Genomic DNA, 23,691 nt, shown 5'->3' with positions numbered 1-23,691 from the left:
TGATGTACATTAATATATATAAAAAAATAATTGGAGTGAGTCTCTGCTAAGAATAAGCACGCCTTCACACCTCGGTAAGTCGGTATTCGCAGTCTCTTTTGTCTTTTCGGTGTAAATGTGGAACGGTCACCTCGAATCTACTCGATTTCCAACACTGGAACTGCCACTTCCTTTCTTTTTCGTTCCACGTTTCCGGTGAGTGCATGTGCCTAGCGAGCAGTCCTGAATTTTGTGCTAAAAACCAATCTTTTATTTACTTGCAGCGAGTATTTCGATACGTTCGTGGTCGTGCTTATCACAGGTAAAGCCCACAATTCCAGAAATTCACCCAAAAACTACGCGGCCGGCGAAAATGTGTGCAAAACCATATTTTTTGTATAATTTTTTTTTCTGTGGGCTACCAAAGCCGTATCAAAATGTGCCACTTGAAAGAACAAAGTGTAAACAACACGTGAAGTACATAATGTACTCCGAAAACCTTTTTTTTGTAGTGAATTTGCCAAATTCCAACGCATTTGAACAAAAATGTGCGTTGCGGCATGTTTTTGTGCATGTGTTGGGGCAGGTGTATGTGTGTGTGAGTGTTGAAGTGTTGATAAAGAAACCTAAAAACTTTAAAATTACCAAAACGAAAGTAATATTACTTCAATTTAATGAAAACGAAGTAGATTTATTTAGAAAATCTGCGAAAAACGTGTGTTGTTTACACCCATTTATCACGCACACACACACACACACGCAAGCAACATGGTTTTTTTTCGTACTTACATATTTCATGCACGTGTTTTGCTGGTCGCTGAAGTTTTGCGTGTTTTCTTATTAACTTTACCAAAGTTAAAATCGTATTAATGTGCTGATTCTGTTTTAGCAACTGCTTATTTCGGTAGCAAACTTTAAAACCGCTTGAAAATGGTTGTCAAGAAGGTGAGTTATCGGCATAAATTTGTTGTTAACTATAATTAACTTAATGAGTGTTTCATTGCGATTACAGCCCAGGCCAAAGAAGAAGCCAGTGACCAAGAAGGTGGCTCCCGCTCCTCTGGCTGTCAAGAAGCCCGTGGTCAAGAAGGTTGTTAACCAGCTGTTCGAGAAGCGTCCCAAGAACTTCGGAATCGGTAAGTGCACATATATATACATACATATATGTATATATGAATATTCCAGCGGAATTCCGAACATATTTGCTCAATTTGATATAATATATATCCTCTCACTTTGCAGGCCAGAATGTGCAGCCCAAGCGCGATCTGTCCCGTTTCGTTCGCTGGCCCAAATACATCCGGGTGCAGCGTCAAAAGGCTGTGCTCCAGAAGCGCCTGAAGGTCCCACCACCAATCCACCAGTTCAGCCAGACTCTGGACAAGACCACCGCCGTGAAGCTGTTCAAGCTGCTGGAGAAGTACCGCCCCGAGTCGCCGCTGGCCAAGAAGCTGCGCCTGAAGAAGATCGCCGAGGCTAAGGCCAAGGGCAAGGATGTGGAGCCCAAGAAGAAGCCCAGCTATGTGTCCGCCGGTACCAACACGGTCACCAAGCTGATCGAGCAGAAGAAGGCCCAACTGGTGGTCATTGCCCACGATGTTGATCCTCTGGAGGTGAGTTTAGTTCTGAAAGCTTGCACATCCACTCGTGCCTTGCCAACTTGCAATTACCCATGGTTTTCAATCACGTTGCAATGATGAAAAAATTTCTTCAACTCAAGGCTTCTCGCTTCCGGCGGCTGACAGGTCATCCTGCTCCGGCGGAGTGGGTCGCTGCCATGTAGAAATTTGACTCCTGACGCCTTAGTTCTTTGATAAGAGGATTGCTTAATCTTTGGATTAGTTAAAGGCTAAACCAAAGATAAAGTTTACATTTTAAGAATTGAGGGCAACTTGATGGCATTAATGCGCACAACCACGTGGTTTTCCTAGCCGACAATTGATTAACGCGTTCATTTCCATTCCAGCTGGTGCTCTTCCTGCCCGCCCTCTGCCGCAAGATGGGCGTGCCCTACTGCATTGTGAAGGGCAAGGCTCGTCTGGGTCGCCTGGTGCGCCGCAAGACCTGCACCACCCTCGCCCTGACCACCGTCGATAACAACGACAAGGCCAACTTCGGCAAGGTCCTGGAGGCTGTGAAGACCAACTTCAACGAGCGCCACGAGGAGATCCGTCGCCACTGGGGCGGTGGCATCCTTGGCTCCAAGAGTCTGGCCCGCATCTCCAAGCTGGAGCGCGCCAAGGCACGCGAGCTTGCCCAGAAGCAGGGTTAATTCAATCTGAAGCCGGTCCGGTCCGATGGTGGAGACTTTTAAGTACACATGGATGAAATTAGTTGGGCCATGCTCACTGAATTTGATAACTAATAAACTTTTAAGTGTACAATTTTTTTTGTTTTTTTTTTTTTAAATCTAAGTGCCTGTGAGAGTGCTTTTGGATGAGTCGATGATTTGGCGTCGGCTTGGATTTAATAAATCTAAGATGTATCCATGCCCATCACGCACTTTGTTTTCCGCCAATAGCCCAGCAATTGGATCGGGAAGTGGTGCCAGTGGGATGAGAACTCTTCTATCTTGAATTTGGCCAACTTCCGCTTCTTTGTCCCATTCCTCTCTAGATGGCATGCCATATGTTTCAAACACTTAAGCAATCAAAAGACATAACGTACATTTAGTTTTCCATATTTGTTTTTATTTTATAACTAGTGATAGGAGCAGGGCAACGATTTGTTAGATTTTCGAGAGATCCGTCTTGATCCCCAGCTTGCTGCTCTGGATGGCCTCGTTCAGGATGCTGAGCACCATGTCCACGCGCTCCACGGTGGCGTTCTCGCCCATCAAACCGATACGGAAGACGTGCTCCACCGTGGGACCCAGACCGCCGCTAACCTCAACGCTGTACCTGCCAAAAAGAAAGGATTCAATACGGATCTCTAATGAGGATTTCGAGTCCTGTACTACAATACTCACTTGCGCATGGCGTACTCGGCCACCTTTTTCCAGTCGACGCCGAAGGGCACCTTAATCGTGTTCACCGTGGGCAGACGCTCGTCCTCGCGCGACACGAACATCTCCAGACCCAGCTCCTCGATGCCCAGCTGCAGACGCTTGGAGCACTCCTGGTGGCGACGCACCACCGCCTTCAGGCCGACGGCGCAAAAGTGGGCCAGTGCCTCACGCAATCCGTAGAGCAGGGTGGAGGATATGGTGTGGTGATAGATCCGCGGAGTGCCATAGCAACCCCAGTACTGACCAATCAGCAGGATGTCGAAGTAGTAAACCTTCGGCTTGGTCTTTCGCTTGCGGATGCGGGTTAAAGCACGCTTGCTGAACGAAATGGGCGTAAGACCGGCGGGACCACCAAGGGATTTCTGCGAACCCGTGTACGCCACATCCACCTTCCACTCGTCCATGAGGAACTCGGTGCCGCCGAGCGAAGCTACCGTGTCCACGATGAGGAAGCAATCGTACTTGCGGCACAGTTCGCCCAGCTCACGGATATTCTGCTGGATAATGCCGGTGGAGGAGTCACCCTGGGCAATGAAGAACACCTTGGGGCGATGCGCCTCGAAGGCGAATGTGATCTCCTCGTGCGAGAGTGCCCGGCCGAAACTCGCCTCCACGTAGTGAACTTCGGCGCCATAGCGACGGGCCATATCCCCGGCCCGATGACCCCAGACGCCAGTGATGCCCATGAGCACCACGTCGCCATCCTCGATCAGATTGCACAGAGCGGCCTCCATGCCCGAGTGGCCGGCACCGCTGATGCACATGGTGGCATCGTTGAGGGTCTGGAAGATGTACTTGATGCCCTCCTTCACCTCGTCCATGATCTGCAGATATACCAGAGATTAATATACAAACATGTCGAGGATTAGCCCATGCCCAGTGGGAATAGCTCAATCCATGGGGGGATCAGTAATATTAGATTGCTATAAAGTATAAGAGATGTGCTGGTTTCACTCGACTGCTAGCCCACAGATCTCTGACCCAGCTCAGCAAATGTATCTCAATGTTTCACTTCGTTCAGATAAGGTACAGTGCGGCCCATGAGTGTAGGGATTCGGGCTTAACTTTTCGATACAATTCGAGTATTGAACTGAATATTGCGTGCACTTTTGTAGTATTAAGAAGATATGTACCTGCAGGCACTCGGGATGCATGTGACCCAGCACCGGATTGCTCATGGCCTCCAGGACGCGATGGGAGCAGTTGGAGGGTCCGGGCCCCATCAGCGTCTTGCTGGGCACATAGAGCGGTCGCTTGAGTACAAGTGGCGGTGGTACCTCCATGGTCTTTGTTCCCTGTTTACGTAACCAGATCTCTGTGTTTACGACTGCCTTATCGCCTTCTGCTGTCTAATCCGCTGTGCCAGGTGGAATGGGTGTTACTGTTCGGTGCTGTGTTGGTAATGGGTGTTGGTGTTTATGGGCTGTCTCTCGGTGGCTGGCCAAGATCGGACTGAAACGCTTGCCGGGCTGCTGGCCACTTTATAGCGCTCCGGATCGCAGCTTATCGCCGCAATTTCGCCGATGAACGCACTTGAACAAGTGGTAAATGATGCGCTCTCCCGCTTATCAAGGCATCAAGATCGAGAGCAACTGCGTCGTTGGCGGCACAGAACGAAATTTGGAATAATAACTTAAGATTGCCATTTGATGGGTCGAAAAATCATATTAAGTTTTAAGACAAGATATTTAAGAAATAATACATATATGTATATGACTTATTGCCTAATTAATTTCATTGTTAATCTGCAAGAACTACCATTTTTTCTTTGCAGTGTGCTGCTGCTGATTCTTTGAATGGCCTTGGTAAGGTTGGCGGACCAATGTCTATTGTGAAATACGAATCCAGCGAATTCAGCAAGACGAACCTTGGCTGTGGGTGCGTATACGTAGTGTAGCAACTTCTTTTCCGATGCTGGAAGCATCTGCCGAGAGCAGAGATCAAGATCTAGCATCTAGATCTTAATTCTCTCGAAATCTCAGCCCACTGACAACAATCAAATGGGTTGATAGCAGGGGCCAACCCGCCAGTTTTTCCATTCGCGATTCGGAGTGGAAAACACATCGTGACCAGGAGGTCAACCGCCAATAATACAAATGTCGAATCAAGTGGCCGAAAATATTTATTACCATTTCGCTGGTGGTGAAATTGGAATCGAAATAAAAACAAAAACATTGATTCAGGAAAGTGATAAGCAGTCAAATTAGCAGGTCGTGACTATAAAGTTTAAGTGTTTGTTTAAGTTATGATTGATTATTCAATATTTTTAGGCACAAACTACTTTTAAAAAACATTGTTTCGAATGAAGAAGTAAGTTCAATTTGGTTTTACTATATTGAATTTCTTATATTGAAACGGCCGTTAAAAATTAGAATATATATTATATTATAGTTGACAATATTATACATATATATGTATAAATATGTTTATTTTGTTTTTTTTTTTGTGCTTAAATATTTTTAATAAATATTTAGCTATAATATTTTATAATTTTCCTAAAAGCGTTTTAGCGGTGAAAACAAGTTTTCATCGTTTTGGCGCTTGGTCACACTTGCTGTTTCAGTCAAAACAAACTGAACAATAGTTGATGTATTTAAACATTTTCGATGCGACTGCAAAAATAGGCATGGAAATCGGCAACGATCAGTCCTATCAGGACTTCTTCGACAAGCTGCGAAGGTGAGTCTGTTTCTGGACGGGATTCGGATGTGCCAAGTAGTATATACATATAAATATATGAACTCCAGTGAATCGGGTCCTCGCAACTTGCGCCAGATCTTCGAGGACGACGATCGTCCGCTGGCGAACGAATCATCCAGTTTGCGCTATCAGCCAGGCAGATCCAAGAAATCGCAGGCCATGACCAGGAGTAGCACCCAGGAGTCGGGTGATTCACCGCCTGCCGCATGGAACACAGCCATTGCCAAGGTGGTGCATGCCTATCAGAGCAGCGAGAACGTGGGACGCGTTGGCCTGGCCCTCTCGATTCTGGGTGAGATGGAGGCCACCAAGCTGATTGTCTACCGGAGTAAGAGCCAGGTGCTGACCACGCTGCAGTTGACACCGCGTGGCGGCAAGGTGATACTGCGCGAGTCCTATCTGCAGTTCTACGATGACGAGCAGCGCTTCTGGAGCCTGCGATTCGACAAGGAACCGGATGAGAAGGAATTCGTAACGTTTATGGTCAAAAACAAACTTCCAGTGGAGCACTATCTCAGCGAGATCTCATCCTCCAGCTCGGCATCGCCTTCGCGCGAGGATTTATCCAAGACCCGCACTAAAGCAACGGTCACAAAGACGACGCCTAATCCGCCACAGCCGCAACCACGTTCCCGCGTGACGTTGCCAACGCTTGAGAAGGCGGACGATGAGGAACCCGAACGGGAAACAGGGACACCTTCCAACGAGGATGTGATAGTAACGCCACTGCCGCGACCCATAGGCTCGTCAAATGCTCATAGGAAACTCAGTTCCAGCTCCCTGGCGGTGGCCACTGCTCCACCGAGCAGCGATTCCCCGCTGGCTGTGACGACACTTGACAAATATCTGGACGAACAGCGTGCCTCGGGTGCGCTGATGGAGCACAAGATGGACGCCATTCTGAAGGCCATGAATCGCATGGGCGGCCAGACGAGTGTTGCGCCCGAGAAGCCCAGTGATCCGCTGCTGGAACGCGACAGCGAGGACGAGATGCTGGAGCTGGAGCAGAAGCTGCTCAACTTCAAGCGGGAGAATCGAGCGCTAATGCGCAACCTCAAGGCGCGCGAACAGGCGCTGGAGGATCTGCGCTGCTCGGCGTGCGCCCTTTGCGAGGAGCTACTGGTCCAGAATGGCGAGCTCAAGGCGCAGAATGCCCAGCTGCTGTTGGCCAGCCAGCAGCATAATTCTGACTTCAGCACAGCTGCTTCCCCTGCCGATTGTCGCAATTGCGAGACGTCTTCCCGGCAAATTGCCAAAATGCAGCGACACATTTCCGCACTGCAGGAAGCGCTGCGAATCTTTCAGAAGTCCGGCGACTCTAGCTCCAGCTCGGGTCGCTTATAGTACCCAACGTAGGCGTACATATGTATGTTCGGTATTACTATCGAAAAGTGTATTAAATTGTTTGTTAGGTCGCGTAACATATCCACAAATACAAGCCAGACACTATTAGCTATCTTTAAGTCATTAGATTGCCATGTTATTGGGCTCATTTACAAAGCGATTTTCTAATCTATTACAACTATTATTACTAAATGTGAGATATAAAATGTGTTGCGGAAGATTATAATTAATAGCAACCATTGCTTTGCTCTCTCTATTGTGAAAAACTTCGACTTCCTCTTGTACAAACTAATTTGTTGTATTTGCAGCACATCGGTGCTGAAATTTAAGGTAAAGGGACAAGTCTACGGTTTCAGTGTTTGCGTCTCTTAATCCGGGGGAAGAGTTCATGGGGAAGTTGTTTGGGGCCTGGAGCTGGAAGTGGAACTGGCAGTCTCTTTGTGGAAGTGAGGAGCGGAAAGGACGGGCTGGCGGTCCTACTCCTTTACGCTTATACGGCTAAAATGGAAAGCGAGCTAGTTTGCGGAGCGAGTGCTTTGGGAGGCAGCTGTGTATCCATCCTGATGCTGATCCAGATTCAGATTCAGATCCACATCTAGATTCTCTGGCTGGTCCAGCTGATCCTTGTTTCTTTCTCAGTAGGTGCTGCTGTCGCTGAGGCTGCTCAGGTAGCTGCTGCCGGCGGTCGGAGCACCGGATCCGCCGGCACGGTGACGCTTCCGCTTCGCCTTGGTCTTCTTGCGCCTCAGCATGGCCGTGTCCGTGGACTTGCGCTTGTACTTGCCCTGCCGCTTCTTCTTGCGCCCGTACTCATCTGATTCACTGGTGCTGGACTCCTCGTTGTCGCTGGAATCGGATTCGGACGAATCGCTCGACGTGGAGGAGTCATCACTCGAATCATCGCTCGATGACGACGATGAGCTGCTGGTTGCTGAGGAGGAGGAGGACGACGACGATGACGACGAATCCGAGCTGGAGGTGGAGGATGATCGTCGTCGTTTTGACTTCTTGTTGGTGCTGCCGCTGCTCGGTCGCTTGCCTGTTTTGGTTTTGGCCAGCTCGCTGCTGCTGTTGCTGCTGCTGTTGTTGGTGGTGGTGGTCTTTTTGTGCTTCCGGCTCCTCTTCTTGACATGCTTCTTATGCCGCACCGACTTCTTGTCCTTGGCCTTCTCGGTCAGCTTGTGGCTGCGCTTGGAGTGGCTACGCTTCTTGTCCTTGCTCCGGCTACCTTTCTCCCTTTCCTTGTCTTTCTCCTTCACCCTTTCTCTTCCCCGCTCGCTTTCCCGCTTCTTCGCCTTGAGCCTGTCGCGGCTCTTGTCCTTGTCCTTGCTCCTGTCGCGGTTGCCTGCCGCGGGAAGCACCGCTGGCTCCGGTGGCGGCGGCACCTCAGCGCCACCCTTCAGCTCCTGGGCCCTCAGTTCGGTGAGCGGCGTGAGGTAGTCAAGCTCCGAGTCCGAGCTGGTGCTCTCCACATCCAGCAGGATCTCCTTGTTGGGGTCAACCTGTTCGGGAAAGCGGATAGCGGCGGATAAAAGCAACGTAAACATGCGGTCTATGCGATTGGTGCGCTTACCTTGAGAAAATTGCGGCATTGGTAGGTCAGGTGACCGGCGTAGCCGCATTTCTTGCAGGCTGCCCGCAGCGTATCCTTGTTGACGCTCGCCAGTGGGAAGTTCATGGTTGCCGCTGCGCTGCCGGTAAATCCTTTGCGGCGTTCGGCGGTCTGGGGCAGGGGCTCTGGCGTTGGGCGGGCTTGTCCACTGACTGATTATTATTTTGCCTCGCGCACCATTAATTGATATATGCACAACAACAACAACAACGAAACCAACAACAATGGGGTAAAAATGAAACGCGAGTTGAAGTAAATCGCGTTTTAGTGCGGCCATGAGATCGCGTTTCGAACATACCATGCGGTAGTGCGGCTAGGCGCTTAGCCGGGACACGCACCGATAGGCCATGGTTTGATAGCAGGGGTAACACTGGCACGGAAATACCGTCGCCCGAACGAGAGCTGGTCACACTGCGCGCCAGCACGGCTTAGTTGTTTACCAAATTCGAAGCTTTACGGTTGATCCGCGGATGAAAGGGCGCCATAAAACAAAGAGAACTTGGAGAGACGACTCGCGAAACGTTTAACAGTTATTCTATCCAGCCAATTGGCGTAGTTCGCTGCGCCGACTGTGTTGTTAACTACGCAGTTTGTTTTTGTTTTTTGCAAGTGCTTTTGAGTGCCGAAGTTAAACAAGTCCGTGCGTAAGCAAGCCAGTTCAATTGCCCGCTTGCGTGAAGGACCCAGTTTTCGCCATGGCCCAAACAGAGGCCAAAACCACGTGCACGCGGCGTCGCCGCCAGTTTTTGCCCGATGGCCAAAATAGGCAGCAGCAGCAGCAGAAGCGACAACAACAACATTAGCGGTTAGCGGTTTCCTCTCAAAAATATATCGTGTGCTACATAATGCCGTTAGATATTTATAACGGCTCAGATCGCATACCGTTAATCGTGGATTGTGGCACTAACTGAATTGGTCGAGCGATTGTTGTGATTATCCTTGTTGTGATCCCGCCTATCAAAAGTGGGGATAAGCGTTGGCAACAGTTGGCAATTCGTAAGCATTTTAGAGGCCAGCATCAGGTGAGTGGAGAGTTTATTATATATAAATTAAATTAAAAGTGCTAGAAAATTATAAACTATAAACTATGAACTATGCACACTGCAATCGTTTAAAACGAATGTGATTACAGTTAATTAAAAGAAAACTGAATCGAAACGATTGCATAGTTAAGTTTGGGCCATTTAAAGTGTCGGCAGTTAATTCATTCGAGTATCACATTCCGTACGGTGCGACTGTTTTATTGTCGACCAATATACATTGCAATGCATTCATCGCCTAGGCGACCAAAACCTCGGCGTATTAATTACAAACAAATTAAAATTTTTGCCTCGCCCGCTGCCCACGCCTTAATTAAAGACGCCAAAGAGTAACGGTAATAACCGACAACGGGAACGACGACCGTCGGGGGTTTGCGTTATTCGTTATTCGTTATGCCTTATTGTTGTTTTTGTACTGCTGAGGATGCTGCCCGTTGTTGCACTTGTTGTTGCTGGCGTAATTGTGCCAGACATCGTCGCTCATTCTCGCTTACGCTCAGACTGCACACTGCAAGAAAAGCTGGAGAATGAATGCATCTAATGGCTGCATTTCCGTATTCGAAGAGCAGTGTGACCATGCCTGCCAAGGAGCTTTAGCTTTATATTTTTCATTAGTATGACCTAGTTGGTTAGAGACGAGAGAGGATTGGTTTAATCCTTATAAATTGAAAGCATCAGCTAAAAATATTAATATTTCAACTCCTGCACTTAAAACATTAAGAGTACCCGTTTTGATTTTGTTTTTTTTTTTCCAAGTGGACCCCAAGCGCCACCCCCTAAAATCACCCGCACACGCCGCACCCCGCCCCGCCTAGTGGCCACATTTTCTTCTGGGTCCCTGCCTGCTTTTGTTGGCAGGAAAAAATAATAAAAGCTAGGGGCTAAAAGGAAAGGGGGGGTAGGGGCAGGCAGATGGAAAACTGTGTCGCTTTCGCCTGCGTGCGGTGACTGCAAAACTGTTGCCCAAAACAAATGACTAGAAACATGGTTGTGCCCCACTCTGCCACGTCCGTCCGTCTTCGCCATCGCTGATTTATGCCAGCGGCAAAATTATGAAAAATTGTTGCAGCTAAATTTAAAAGAAATCTGAAAGTAAACACAACCGAGAAACGTACACCAACGAGGCGAAAATAAATAAATTCGATAATTTATCCATAAATTCTGGACTCGCAGCATTTTCGGCGTCAACGGCGGCTATCGGCCTTGGCTACCGTTGGTGTCGTGCTAGTGGTAGTAGCAGTGGCAGTGGCAATGGAAGTGCACCCATTCCACCCATTCAGGCAGCCATCCCCCTGCTTTGTAGCAATTAACATGTGCAAATTTCTGGCCACATAAATTTCCGTAAACTGTTTGTTGCTCCCAGCGCCAAATCTCTGCGTCTGTCGGGAGGAGCCATAAATTTCTGCTCGCGATGGATGGGGAGTGTCCAGGAGCACAAGATCTGCAGATATAGATGGTAAATCTCTGGAGCCAAAGGCCAGATAAAGCAAGGAAATTGGCCTAGGAGATCAATTCTCAAAACGTAAATTACAAGGATTGGGATTTTTATCTCTGCAGACTAGACTGGCCTTGAAATGCTTGTGCCAAACCTAATCATAAATTTAAGTGTTTTGTTTATGATATATTCAAAGATTTCTGATACCAATTCTAAGCCAAGGTTAAAGTAAGCTAATTTAAAGCGAGAGATGCGTGACAGCAGTGTGACCGAAGGCCATGGTAACGCATTTAAAGCAAAATCACTTAAAATGCATAATAAATCATCGCCAAGTTAAGTAGATGTACTATTGCTTAATGCCACAATCAAAATATTTCGCTGTGGGCACAAATTTCCTTTGCATTCATCACAAACCGAACTCAAAAGTGCAAGGTGGATAAGATGGGGGCAAATCAAACCGGATCGAGCTCCATAAGATCAAAGTCGAATAAAGTGGAGCGTAATCCTTGCCGCCGGTTGCCATTACTTGTGTGAATGACCCTCCGGCAGTTCGACATCGTTAATAGTATATAGGATATATACCTATATATGTGTGCAATATCGTGTCATTCAGTGGCACTCAAAACTCTCAAGTTGCATTCAAAATTTAAGTGCGCATTTAAATACATGGCAGCGGTTTTTGCCTTGCCACCAAAACTTGGCGCCCCGAAAAGACCCAGATGAAGATGGAGATGGATAGATGGATGGATGAACGGATAGAGAGTGTGTGTGCGATAGAGAGGACTCTTATGCGGTAGAGCAAGAGGGAACGAGTTCAAAGGAAAGGGACGGGACTAGAGCAGCTGAGCGTGCACCGCAGAGTCAAAGAAGGAGCTCAAAGTGGCTTACGCTTGACTGATTTAATGCATGTCAAAATGTCAAAATATATGCATGCACAAAGAAAACCGTTACATGAATCCCTTTAACCCACCACCCACCACCCACGCCCCGCCCTCTCCCACCGCCTCCCGCCTGTTTTCGGTCACAGATTCTCGGACTCGGAAGTCCCTTTGCCATAGTCAAAACAATTATAAATGATAAATGTCAAACAGAGATGGACAGTGGCAGAAGGAGAGAGATGACAGATGCTACACGGTGGGAAAATGTCATTGGAAATTGGCGACACTCTATACACAGTAAGTTACAGGTGTATACATATCTGCATGCTGGATGGTCACACCACGGTACTCAATTTGAGACAAGGTCACATTGCACCTCGTATGAATGTTTGATTTATATACGACAACTATTGTTTTGCGTGTATAGAAGAAAGAGGGGCTTAAGGAGCGAAAGGGACAGACAACGTGCAACATTTAAATATGCGAACTGGCAAACAAACACACAGATAACTCACACATATTAAACTTAATTTGGCGCAGCTCATTAATAAAACACAAGCAGGCAAACAAACAAACATGCACATACACTGAAACCTAGGCAGAGAGCCATTAAAACTTTAAAGTGTTGTCGCTGCGAGAAAGCGGTAGAAAGTGGGAGAAATCGGGAGTGGGTTGAGTGGGTGGCTGGCTGACTGGCTGACATAATTTATGCAAAATATAAACCGAGCGACAGGCAAAAACAACTTATTAAAAAATACGTACAACAAACGAGCGACAGCTATAAATAACCTGGCCAAGTAAAAGCCATGAGAGAAAAAGGGGCGGTCGCCGAAATGTCGGGGGAGTGGCAGTGGAGAACTTTTTCAAGTGGCTGCGAAACTGTAAACATTCCCCAACTGCCTTGCCACAACAATTTTCCCAGGACAACGGAGCATATGCACTGTGGCAGGACTCGGGGGAAAAACAACGGGGATCATACTATTTTACACATTAAAAATGAACTCCATGCGCCGGGAGGCAATGTACAAATGATGCAGCTCAAAGTTTTCATTGAACTTGATTGTTTAATAAATTAATTTGACTTTTATACGTTGTTTAATTTCGATGAATTGCCCTGTCTTTTTAATTCAAGTCACTGAAGTCGTTAAAATGCGTTCATCTTATGAAACTCTGATAGTTAATTTATTAAAAAACAAGATGGAGTTATCCTTTTCGTTGGTCTCCTATGAAAACTAAACAACAAAAGGTTGAACTTTTAATGGTTACGGCGTGTTTACCTTGCGGTAAAACTCCTTTTTTTTTGGTACGGATCATATATAGAGACCATTAAAAAAAATGCAGGAAAACTTCTTTGTTGTTTACCTTCATCAATTGGCTTTTGTGTGCACTTTTGTTTTCGAAACCCCCAGAGAACATAATCCAAATTATAAGCCCCAGATGTGTGTCGCAAAGTTTGAGTTGTTTTTCGGGGCACGGGTACATTATTATGATTATGGCCCACGACCATACCAAATCCTCATGAGTCTCGTCCTTGAAGGACATTCAGGTTTCGGCTTAGCCTGGCCAATCGTCTTTCCTTTCGTGTTTACTTGTGTTTTACGGCTGTCGCCGCCTGCGGCTCGTCCAAACAATTTTCAGTTTCATTTTCGTTTAGTGTCAAGTGGCAGCAAGAACAGCAACAACTAATGGTAATAGCCCTGCACACGACAAGCGACTAAAACTGCTGGAAATAATATCGGGCAACAAACAGTTGTCAGGCCCAGCTGCTTGTTAAGGCGACTGCTGCCGTTTCCCTCCCCACTCCTCCCCAAGAAAACCAGCTAAAAGCGAAGAAAAGCGGGCCAAGAAGTGCCAAGGGGGGAGGTGGGTAGGTTCCTAAGTGGATGGCAGATAGCCTGATCTGGGTCTTGTCTCTGGATTATCTTCCCGCTTAACCCCTTGCACCCCAAAAAACACTGCACGAAAATGGCAAGGAGAGTAGATGAAGAAATGAAAACGAAGCCCGGAATTAAATGCCTCGGCGAAAATCCTCCTTTTTAATTATCCCCATAAATAGGTGGGGCCATTTATCGAAATGCCAAAATGGCCGCTGGCTTGCCATGAATACCCACATCATAATTATGAATGCGTATTAAACGTGAATTTATAGAAGAACTGACACAAATGTTGGCCATTATAAACGGCTAACGAAATGTGACAAGGCGTACACTCGCGATAATAAATATAACTACTTGTTGATTAATGGCAAACTAGACACTAAAAACTTGTACGATGTAAGTTGCTCTGCTCTCATGCTTCGATGTTATATGATACTTACTATATGCTAAAGATCATAAATAGTATATACGCTGCTTTTTTCTCACAGTGTGGGTCACTGTTTGCTTCAACCAATATTGCTGGCTGCGGGCTAGAAAACTTGCTTGTTTCAGTTTGATTCCGATTGTTGGTGTTGTGTGCCGGACTGGAACTAGTTTGCTTAGCTAAGCTAAGCTAAGCACTTCCTCTTCCCGGGCTGATTTATATACACAAACACCAGCAAAAACACAAACACAGGCACACACACACACAAACACTCACGCATATTTCGAAAGCGGGACACATTTACACATTTTCAGTGCTGCTCAAACTGAAAGTGTGCACATAAATTAAGGTAAGGGCGCCACTTGCATGTGTGTGCGTATCAAGCGATTTCTTAACCTTATTTTTTCCAACTTACAAACACTGTGCACAGGAGAAAAGGACTAATGGCTGTGGTTAGTCTAAGATTAAAAGCCAGTTTTCACTTAAGTTAAGCCATTTCGAAAACGTTCTTATTTAATCATGATCTATGTTTCATATATAGATTTTGTTGTTGCTTATAACTTTCGTTACAAAGGTCACAGATTTTCTCTCTGTGCTTGGGCACTTGAGCGTTGCCTTTTGATGGCTCCTCGGGATATTGAATGCAGATCATCCGTTTTCACAGGCAAAGCAATCTTGCAAATTGCACATGCACAACCTTAACTTAACGCACACAATCATGGCTGCCGTTAACCGGTACCTATTTTGCACAAACACAGACGTGCACACAGTGCGTATGATTAATTTAAATGCATGGCTATTTGCATAGCAACCAATGAGATGCAATTGCGTGGCGCCGATGAAATGGATTGAAGTTAGACAATGTGAATGAGCTTCCAGAGCTGATGCCCATTGAATCCGAGTACTTAACTAAAATATTCGCCTATTTAAAGTGGATAGTGAATTGATTTTTTATTCAACGAAATTCCACTGTTTTCTTGCGGTTTTAGTTCTTTTATCGTTTCCTGCTCATATCCTTTGCCATTCATTTGCTCAGCTCAATCATTAGCCTATGGAATGAAATAAGTAATAAAATCTAAATAGCTCTTGTTCCATCGTTCCAGGACATGCCACTTGGGTTTTTATAGCCTTTTCTAATTAAGTTAAGCTCACATAACAATTTGGGTTGGCGGGAGCAGCACGAAATAGTTTGCCGGAGCTCAAATGTCAGGCAAACATTTTCATAAGACGCTCAACGATCTCATTCGTTTGAGTGTGTGCGTGTGGGTGTGTGTGTGTGTGTGCATTTGCCTTGAACCATTTGAACATCCTAAAAGGACTCGTTCTATTTGCTTAAGGCACACTCGAAATCAATTAAATGCATAGTTTCCAGTTGCAGCTCGCTCTCTGTCTCTGCCTGCCTGTCTCTACTTTTTTTTTTGTTTTTTTTTGGCCAAAAAACTGTGCTGCATTTTTATGCGCCACGCTCGAATTCATTAGCGTCTAAAGTCGAAGTGTCGCTCTGTCTTTTTGTCTGTCTGTCTGAAATACTTCTGTCTGGCAGCTTGAAGTGTTTAGCTTATTGAAAACTTTTCATTTGGCCCCGCGTGGGCACGTTTAGCTCAAAGTTGCCGCCCTGCCGCCAAACCGGCTGACAAACTGAGCGAACTGAGCAAACTGAACCAACTCAACTGCCGGCTGTCGCGCTAATCAGCCAGCGAATGCGACTCCGCAAAATGTATGCAAAAAATATGTGCTGCCACTGGAAAAAAAGAATGCAAAAGCCCGCAATTTACAAATATAATTAAAAGAAATTGGGAATGAAATAACATTTAACGATGTTATTGATATAATATTTCCTGGAAAGGCAGTTATTTCCATAAAGAGAAATAGATTTCGGTATGGAAAATATAATTGCCAAAATAAAATAATTATAAAATGGATTGCCGAAACCCGGGATTGAACCGGGGACCTTTAGATCTTCAGTCTAACGCTCTCCCAACTGAGCTATTTCGGCAATTGTGTAAGTTTTGTTTAGTTTATGTCAATATATTATTACTTGGATTGAACCTACTCAGTTATCTTGAGAGGTCAATAAATAATACTAGTATTTCCTTAGCGATAAGAACCAATTTGCGTGTATAAAACAATTTAAGCTAAAGCTCGACAAGCTACAAATATTTAATATAATTTCAAGGAATAAACTTTTACTAGTTTACTCCGCTGAAGTATAAACAAGCAATTAAGGATGTAATAACGACATTACACCTCAACAAAAGGATATGTTTTAATTTCTCTGAGTGCTCATCTGGCGGCTGAAGGTTCAGCTTTTGGCTTTAGCATCTGCATCTGCATTCTAGCTTCAGTTGAGAGGCGGGCAAAGTTTGCCTGAATTATGTAGCGCGACGGTAATTTGAGGCAAACTTTTGACGCTCAAATAGTTTTGGACACAACGCTAAAGCTTCAAGTTCGCAGTGGGGATCGCGGCGAACAGCGGGGGGTGGAAAAGTGGCGGTGGGGTCAGGGGCGTTAGCTGGTAAATGGAAAAACTCTTAGCGGGGCGGGTGCGTGACTAACAATGTGATTGTCAAAGTATTTGCACTTGATTACCAACTTTGCAGTATGCATATTTATCGAAAGATAAAGGGAGCATCCTTTAGCAATTTATCTAGCATAGTTTGCTTGTTTTGTAGCTAACGCAAAATAGTGCATAACAATTTTAATTGGATACGTTCAACATCAGTTCACAGAGAGTACCATTAAATTGGAGTGTCAATGTAATACGAAAATACCATCCTAGAGACTAAACACAATAAATGACTTCTTTAATGCCTGCCCCTTTTAGTTCATCAATAGTCTTTCTTTGGGAAGCCAACCAACCGCATCAATCGCTTAGTATACTTTTTGTCAAGTAATTGCCCTGGTTGTGACCCAAATAATCGTTATCGGTAATAACCAAACATTGATTTATCCACAGTATTCGCATTTTTTTTTGTATGCGCCATTGTCTGCCTAGCGAGACTTCTTATAGCATTGCTCTCGACGTAGCATTTGACCCGACCCGCACACCGAAATCCGGTGACCCCGGCCAAAAGGAACCCCGTGGAAGTGCCACAGACAAAGCCATTAAAATCGCCATCAATGCGACCCTATGGCAAAGCGAATAACGCATGAGATTACGCTTAGAAAAAGTAGAGTGATGTTGATTTGGAATTTCGAATCGAATTAAGTTTCGCTTTAAGCAAAGCTTACAAAAATAAACTAATTAACAACAGTTTTGTACTGTGAGGGTCACACAATGTGCAAGCTTTGGTCACACCAATCATGGGAATGGTCCCAAACAATTCTCTAAGTGCATTCGACGCCGAAATGTGGAGAGTAATCCAAAACGGAATATCCAATATGGAATACCGAAAATACCCGAAAGCAAAACCAATTCCAATTCAAAAACAAATCCATTGTAAATGCGCTTGTCGTCGTTGAAAAGTTTTCTCCGTTTTCCTTTTCTTTTTTCTTTTCCTTTTTTTTTTTTTTTGGGTTGGCAGAGGGGCGGTGGGCGTTTGGCATAATAATAACCGCTAACTTGTCACCTTGCCACCGACGTTCGCACTTTTATTACGAGCGGATCGAGAACTCGTAAAAAAGGACGTAGGACAAAAATTACGTGTATCCTTTTTCTAATCGCAAATGCGTGCCCAGTATGGCCAAGCTGAAGAAGCTGAAGTCCCTCCCGCTCCGCCGCCCCCTTTGGAGCACCTAAACGCCCCCGACCACCATATATAGCGAACTATTACTTTTATTTCCTCGGTGGCTAGCAATTGGTTTGCCTTAGCTTTGCTCCCTGTCACTTTTGTGGCCCAGTCCCATTGTGGCCAAAGTCTGGGCCATTCCGCATGGAGGCGAGTGCGGGCCACTGTGCGGTTTTCGGTTTTGTGTCGCATACAAAGTGATAACGAAATAAATAAATAATAAATTTCGTTTCGTTTCGTTTCGTTTTTATTTCAACGCAGTGTCTCGCACGATTTTTAGCAAATTTACCACGCCAACACCGCCCACATAAGTAAATAGCTGTGTGAAAAAGGGCTGAGGGGCAAAAAGGTTCTGTCATGAAGTTTGTCGCTTGGTTAGTTGGGAATTTGGGACCTACTCTTCTACCCCCCTTCCCCCACAGACCTCCAACGATATGGTCAAAGCGCAGAGCAGTCGGGCTCAAATGTAATAATGTTCAGATACACATACATACATAGCGAATATATGAATGTGGCTATATAGATATGTATATAATAAGAGCGGAGGAGTGCATAAATTTTTGTGAATTTTGAGTAGGGACAGGACAAAGTCAGAGTCCTAAAGTCCGGGAGTCGCAAAGTCCGGAGTCGCAGAGTCAAGTGCTGATTCAGTTGCCTGAGTTATGGGCCACTATGGCACCCAGAAATTGTCTTTGACTGCGGACCAAATGAATGTTCTGTTTATTCAGCGAGTGGCTGGCATGCAGAACCCTCGAATGGAAACGAATGAAACCCGTATTTATGAGTACTAAACAAATAAAGGAGTTACACTTGATGGCCCCGGCCGTTCATAATACTGGAATAGCTCATTTGGAAGTCGTTGCTTTCAATGATTAGGCCACCGCCCACTCGCTTTTTTATTTTATTTTACAAAACTGCGAAGGTCGAATAGCGAGGAGTATCGCTATTTATTTAAGCAATGAAAAATAAACAATTATTTATTAATACTTTTCATCGTTCCCATTCCGAAAATATAAAATGGAATTAAGCTTGTGACTATTTAAAGACTACATTTGCGGAGATTCTTTTTCATAACTCTGTTTTATAGATGCCTTTTATGCTTTTCAATCATATTCAGTTGGACAATTTGCCTGTTTTTTAATGCTTTTTTCGTGCTACCTTTAACTGAAATATTCGTTCAATGACTAATGCCAGTGGAATGGCCAACAGTTTTGGATTCATGAAGATGAAAGCCCGACATTTGTGTCACCAAATGGAGGTGTGCTGAATTTGCATTCACCCTAGGACTCTAGGACCCTTTTCAGTGGGATGCGAACCGCAGATTTTCACGGCGGAGCAACAAACGAATGCCAGGAAAAACCTCGATGGGGATCTGACCAACATGAATGGGCCCAGAGGGGGGGCAGGTGGGTGGGGGGGTAGCCAGGTAGCGATGGTAGAGGTTAATGGCGGGTAAACACTGAGCGAAAACCTGGTGGCAAATGTGAGGGGGTACAACGGTACAAATCTCTTGGTGGCCGGAGAACTTTGTCATGTTGTCACATGGCAGCAAATCCCAGCGCCAGTCTGCTCCTCCCTTTGCCAGTCGCTCTGCTCCGCCCCCCCTCCTTTTCCCAAAGCACCACGCCCTCTGAGGGGCTAAAGGGTGGGTATGGTGCCCACAAACCCCTCCTCCTCTCCCGCCATCCGAATGGGGTCTGTGGAATGAACATCAGCGAAATCATTTGGCGAACCACAAAATCGCATCAAAATATTGCGTATGTGCGTGCCGAGCCAGCAAGTCTTTTCCCCTGTTGATGTGCCTACTCCCTTCGCATGTGTGTGTGTGTGTGTGTGTGGTGGGTTTATATGGGCGATGGTGGGCGTGGCAGAACTACCGAGCTGGGAGTAATCATGTATCGCTATTCTAAACACACTGAAATGCTCCAAATGAGCCGAGATTTGTCTCTGGCAATAAAAAGTAAGGCATATCAACTGCCAGTTGAACTTCAGTCGTTCAAAATGATAATGTAGATGCGATGACCTTTGACATTTTAAGGCAAGAAACGTCATTTGAAATATGAAAAATAAGTAAAATAATAAAGCATAGTAAAAGTAGCTTAGATCTCTTTTCTTTTATATAATATATATAAACACTTAAGTCTAAATAATCAAATAAAATTCATATATTTCTTAAATAATTTCTCAAAAATGACTGTAAAATCTGCAATATTCAGTATATTAACTGCCATTTGAGTCACATTTTCCACTAAAGTGTCGTAATAATTTCTGATTTAGTTTTTCGTGACATATGCTCCCGTTTTCAGCCAGTCTTTTTCGCATCCCTCTCCATTTCAAGCCGCTTATTGTGAGAGGCACCTGTTTTGGGCTTTATTTAGGCCATTATTTTCTATACTGTCAATACTTTTGTACACACTTTTGCACTCCCCCTCTCCCCGCTGCGCCGGCTCTGCTCATCAGTTTTGTCTGGTAATTTGCATTTAAATTTGCGAATGTTTTGCCTTTTTCTCGTTTTTCCCCATTGCCGCCAAACAAAAGGCAGCGAAACACAAAATCCGTGGGATTTCCAGGGGTTGGTGATGGTGATATAGGACTACGGATGAGATGGGGATTTCTTTCCCTCTCTTTTTTTCTTTTATGGGGGGAGGGGGTTGGGGATGGAGGGGCGTGTTATCGGAGCGAGTTGACAACTTTGCAATGCGTTTCGTTACGTTTCGCTTAGATTTGTTTAATATTTGGCCGCAGGCCGTCGATTGCTGGAGTACCCAACTCAACTCAACTCGAAAGAAGAGAAACAAAATAAACTACAAATAAGAGAGGGAAAAGTTGGGCAAAATGGGCGAAAGTCTGGCCACGCCCTCGTCCTTGGCGGCGCCTTTCACCGGCTTTGATGTTTTGTGTGTGTGTGTATGTTTTTCTTTATTTTTTTTCTGGCGGCAAAAGCGGAAAAATGAGCGGAAGAAAAAGTGCGAACTTGGCTCGAATTTGGCGGAGAATCTGGGCGGTGGAAAATCGGTGAAAAATGTGGACCAGTGGAGCCGTGGAGCCAAGAAAGGGTGTTTTTTCTCGTATTTTTTTAAGGCCACGCCACTGCCAAATATTAAATAACCTTTTGGTTATTGGCTTAGTCATGGGGCATTCGCCTTCTTCTCCTTTCGGCAGAAATATCTCCTCACGAAATCCTGTCGTTCCGTGTTCGCCATTCCCCTACCATTTCGTTTTATTGCCACAAATTTGGTTTGATAAGCCATGGGCGAACTTTTTACAATGGACAGTTTTTCGAACATTTCTCGCATTTCTAGGCCCTTTTGTTTTTGTCTTTTTTTTATTATTATTATTTATTTGCCTCTGCCTTTGGATACCCCACTTATTGGATCGACCTTTTGGAGAACTTTTGCCCAAACCCCGCCAAACCCGCAAAAATTTGACATAAAAGCTCATTAACGTGATATAAATTAGATTTTGGGTGTTAGTGCAGAACATTTTCGGGTACACTTGGCAACACTTGGTGTGCGTGGCAACCCTGCTCGTTAAGAAAGAGCAGTAGTAGTTTTCCGAAGACCCTTTTGAATAAATTAGTGGTCGGGGAAAAGGTTCCTATTATGTTTTATTGCTCTTGATTATGGCACGGTTCTCAGTTTTTTGGGGTGGAGGTGGAGAAAAGGTAATTGTGGCATCATTTCACGATTATCCACTTCAGCCCGAACAATCGCCCCATTCCACACGACTTTTGTCCGCCACTTTCGCTTAATGCCTTTAAAATCACCTCGGAATAAGCTCCTCCACGCGACGGAGGGGAGCCATTGTCCATGGTTAACACTCCCTCGCAGCTTGTTCTCGTCTTGCTTTCGATTGTAGCACACTGCGCGAAACGGGGGCAACTAGTGACCGGCAACTAGTGCTAGTGTAAATTTTAAACCAGCGATAATATATAATATATTAATATTTTCTCTTATTTTCAGATTATATCATCACAGTTTTCGGAGGACTCATTACAGTTGAATTCAGGTAAGCATCGTATTTAGAAAAGCTTAATTTATTTGCATAAATGCTGGCAACCGCTTTGGATATATATAAAAACTGAAATGATTATGGAAAATAGCTTATTTAGATAAATTATATTTTTACCAGCATAGTGTGCGTTTTTAATCGCATTTGCTCAGTGTAGGGTATATCGTCTGTCATTGTTTTCGGTTTGGCCCTTCCTAGTCGAGTCGTCGCTTTTATTGAGCTGCTGCTCGGCAAAATCGCAAATAGCCATAAACGTGTACATCAGACTTTGCTTTGGTTCGCTTGGCACCAGCTGCCAGTACCAGTGAGCCATCTCCCTTTGAAAATAACTCTGGAACTCCCCTTTTTGGCCCCCTTTTCGGCGCCCCTGCTTCATACTTGAACGCATTGTTGTTATAGCCATCTAATATTGGATTTGTTATTGTTACTTCTTCCTTTGCTCTTTGTTTTTTCTTTGGCCATTCTTGTTTTTTATTTTTTATTATACATATATGCACAAACAATATTCATACAGCGAAATGAAAGGGAATGGAATGGTCTCGAATGGTATAGGATAGGTTTTGATGCGCACGACTCGTGTCTGTTGTTTCAGGCGCCCCTTTATATCATTTTATTTTATTTTATTTATTTACTTTTATTTATTTTTTATTTTATTTTCTACGTATTTTATTTGCCCCTGACTCGACGACTGCCTTTGCTCTGGACTTTCGGGCTTGGGTGTGAGTTTGGGATGGGGATTGGGCTTGGGCTTTTGCTTCCGACCGCCAACTAAGCCCGAGATTTATGTACTAAAAGCACGTTGAAATGCAAACGCGGGGCATGGCAATGGGAATAAAATAAAATACATTTTATTATTTATATTTGTCGTGACTTCGATTTATTATACGGCCAATGCCATAGAGGAGGTCTAGTTGGGGATGCTGACTGCTGGATAAACTGGGGGATCAGACGTGAGGCATATGTCTTAGCTAAAACCCCAGTGACTGGGTTTGCTGAACCTATATTTTCTTAGTAAATGTATACGTATTCATTGCATTGCATTGGGGGAGCAAATGTTGATGCTGTCTGTTATTACAGCAAAACGATATGGGAGTCTATTTATGGGTGTATTTTTGGGGACTCGGTATCATTGAATAAGCCGAATTGGTTAATTTGAAGACTTTTAAAGCCAATTTGCAGGAAGTTTAAAGCTTGCGGCATTCGAAATATTCAATGTTTTATTTGTGGCTTTTAACGAATTTCCAACAACTAAATATTTTGTATCTCCCTTTTTGATTGTTAATTAAAATGAAATTCTCCCTTTGGCTTACTTAGCTGCTGGTTATCAATATTAGCCCCGAAAAATAGGCAACACTTTTTGTTTCAGCATAATATAACGTATACATGAAATACATATTTCCTCTTATTTGCTGCATATTTCGACAAATAAAAATGGAGCGCAAAAAGAAGGCAACACTTTTTTTCATAGTTACCAAATTGCTTATTCGCACTGTTAGCAATGGAAATTGTAATATAATTTATTCGATTGCCTTTGATGTATTTTTATAAACCCGATTTTCAGTTCTTGATTTGTGGACTTTATATGCACGTAATTCAATAGAGCTCCGTTTCCGAGAAAATAAATACAAATAGACGTAAGCTTATAATAGAATATTT

General features: G+C 44.7%; 5 protein-coding genes and 1 non-coding gene across 6 annotated transcripts in view; 3 read left to right on the top strand and 3 right to left on the bottom strand.

The window, feature by feature from the left end:
• Nucleotides 1-111: 111 nt before the first annotated feature.
• LOC6725288 (60S ribosomal protein L7a) lies at nt 112-2,363 on the top strand. The gene is made up of 6 exons (XM_016172907.3): nt 112-195; nt 264-301; nt 869-924; nt 992-1,115; nt 1,222-1,592; nt 1,946-2,363. Exons 3-6 carry the CDS (start codon nt 910-912, stop codon nt 2,249-2,251), a joined length of 816 nt encoding a protein of 271 aa, XP_016038308.1. The 5' UTR covers nt 112-195; nt 264-301; nt 869-909; the 3' UTR covers nt 2,252-2,363.
• Nucleotides 2,364-2,647: 284 nt separating this feature from the next.
• On the bottom strand, nt 2,648-4,515 carry LOC6725287 (alanine--glyoxylate aminotransferase). Its single transcript, XM_002106272.3, has 3 exons — nt 4,120-4,515; nt 2,948-3,810; nt 2,648-2,879 (listed from the first exon to the last, which is right to left on the bottom strand). Exons 1-3 carry the CDS (start codon nt 4,267-4,269, stop codon nt 2,708-2,710), a joined length of 1,185 nt encoding a protein of 394 aa, XP_002106308.2. The 5' UTR covers nt 4,270-4,515; the 3' UTR covers nt 2,648-2,707.
• A 991-nt stretch (nt 4,516-5,506) lies between these two features.
• Nucleotides 5,507-7,296, top strand: LOC27209170. Its single transcript, XM_016184656.3, has 2 exons — nt 5,507-5,665; nt 5,734-7,296. Exons 1-2 carry the CDS (start codon nt 5,574-5,576, stop codon nt 7,028-7,030), a joined length of 1,389 nt encoding a protein of 462 aa, XP_016038307.1. The 5' UTR covers nt 5,507-5,573; the 3' UTR covers nt 7,031-7,296.
• LOC27206386 (suppressor protein SRP40) lies at nt 7,141-8,975 on the bottom strand. Its single transcript, XM_016173521.2, has 2 exons — nt 8,604-8,975; nt 7,141-8,532 (listed from the first exon to the last, which is right to left on the bottom strand). The coding sequence occupies exons 1-2, from the start codon at nt 8,706-8,708 to the stop codon at nt 7,666-7,668; spliced, it is 972 nt and encodes a 323-aa protein (XP_016038306.1). The 5' UTR covers nt 8,709-8,975; the 3' UTR covers nt 7,141-7,665.
• A 36-nt stretch (nt 8,976-9,011) lies between these two features.
• LOC6725283 overlaps nt 9,012-23,691 on the top strand; it is a 55,972-nt gene continuing 41,292 nt past the window's right edge. Inside the window, exons 1-2 of the mRNA XM_016172908.3 lie at nt 9,012-9,664; nt 21,987-22,032. The gene's annotated coding sequence lies outside the window, so the exon portion shown is untranslated. The remainder of the gene's footprint in view (nt 9,665-21,986; nt 22,033-23,691) is intronic.
• Nucleotides 16,220-16,292, bottom strand: Trnaf-gaa. Its single transcript has one exon. It is a non-coding gene; the product is annotated as a tRNA-Phe (tRNA).

This window comes from Drosophila simulans, chromosome X (assembly GCF_016746395.2).
Source record: "Drosophila simulans strain w501 chromosome X, Prin_Dsim_3.1, whole genome shotgun sequence".
NCBI lineage: Eukaryota > Metazoa > Arthropoda > Insecta > Diptera > Drosophilidae > Drosophila > Drosophila simulans.
Note: the sequence above shows the minus strand (reverse complement) of the source record. Positions and strands in the feature narration are given on the sequence as shown.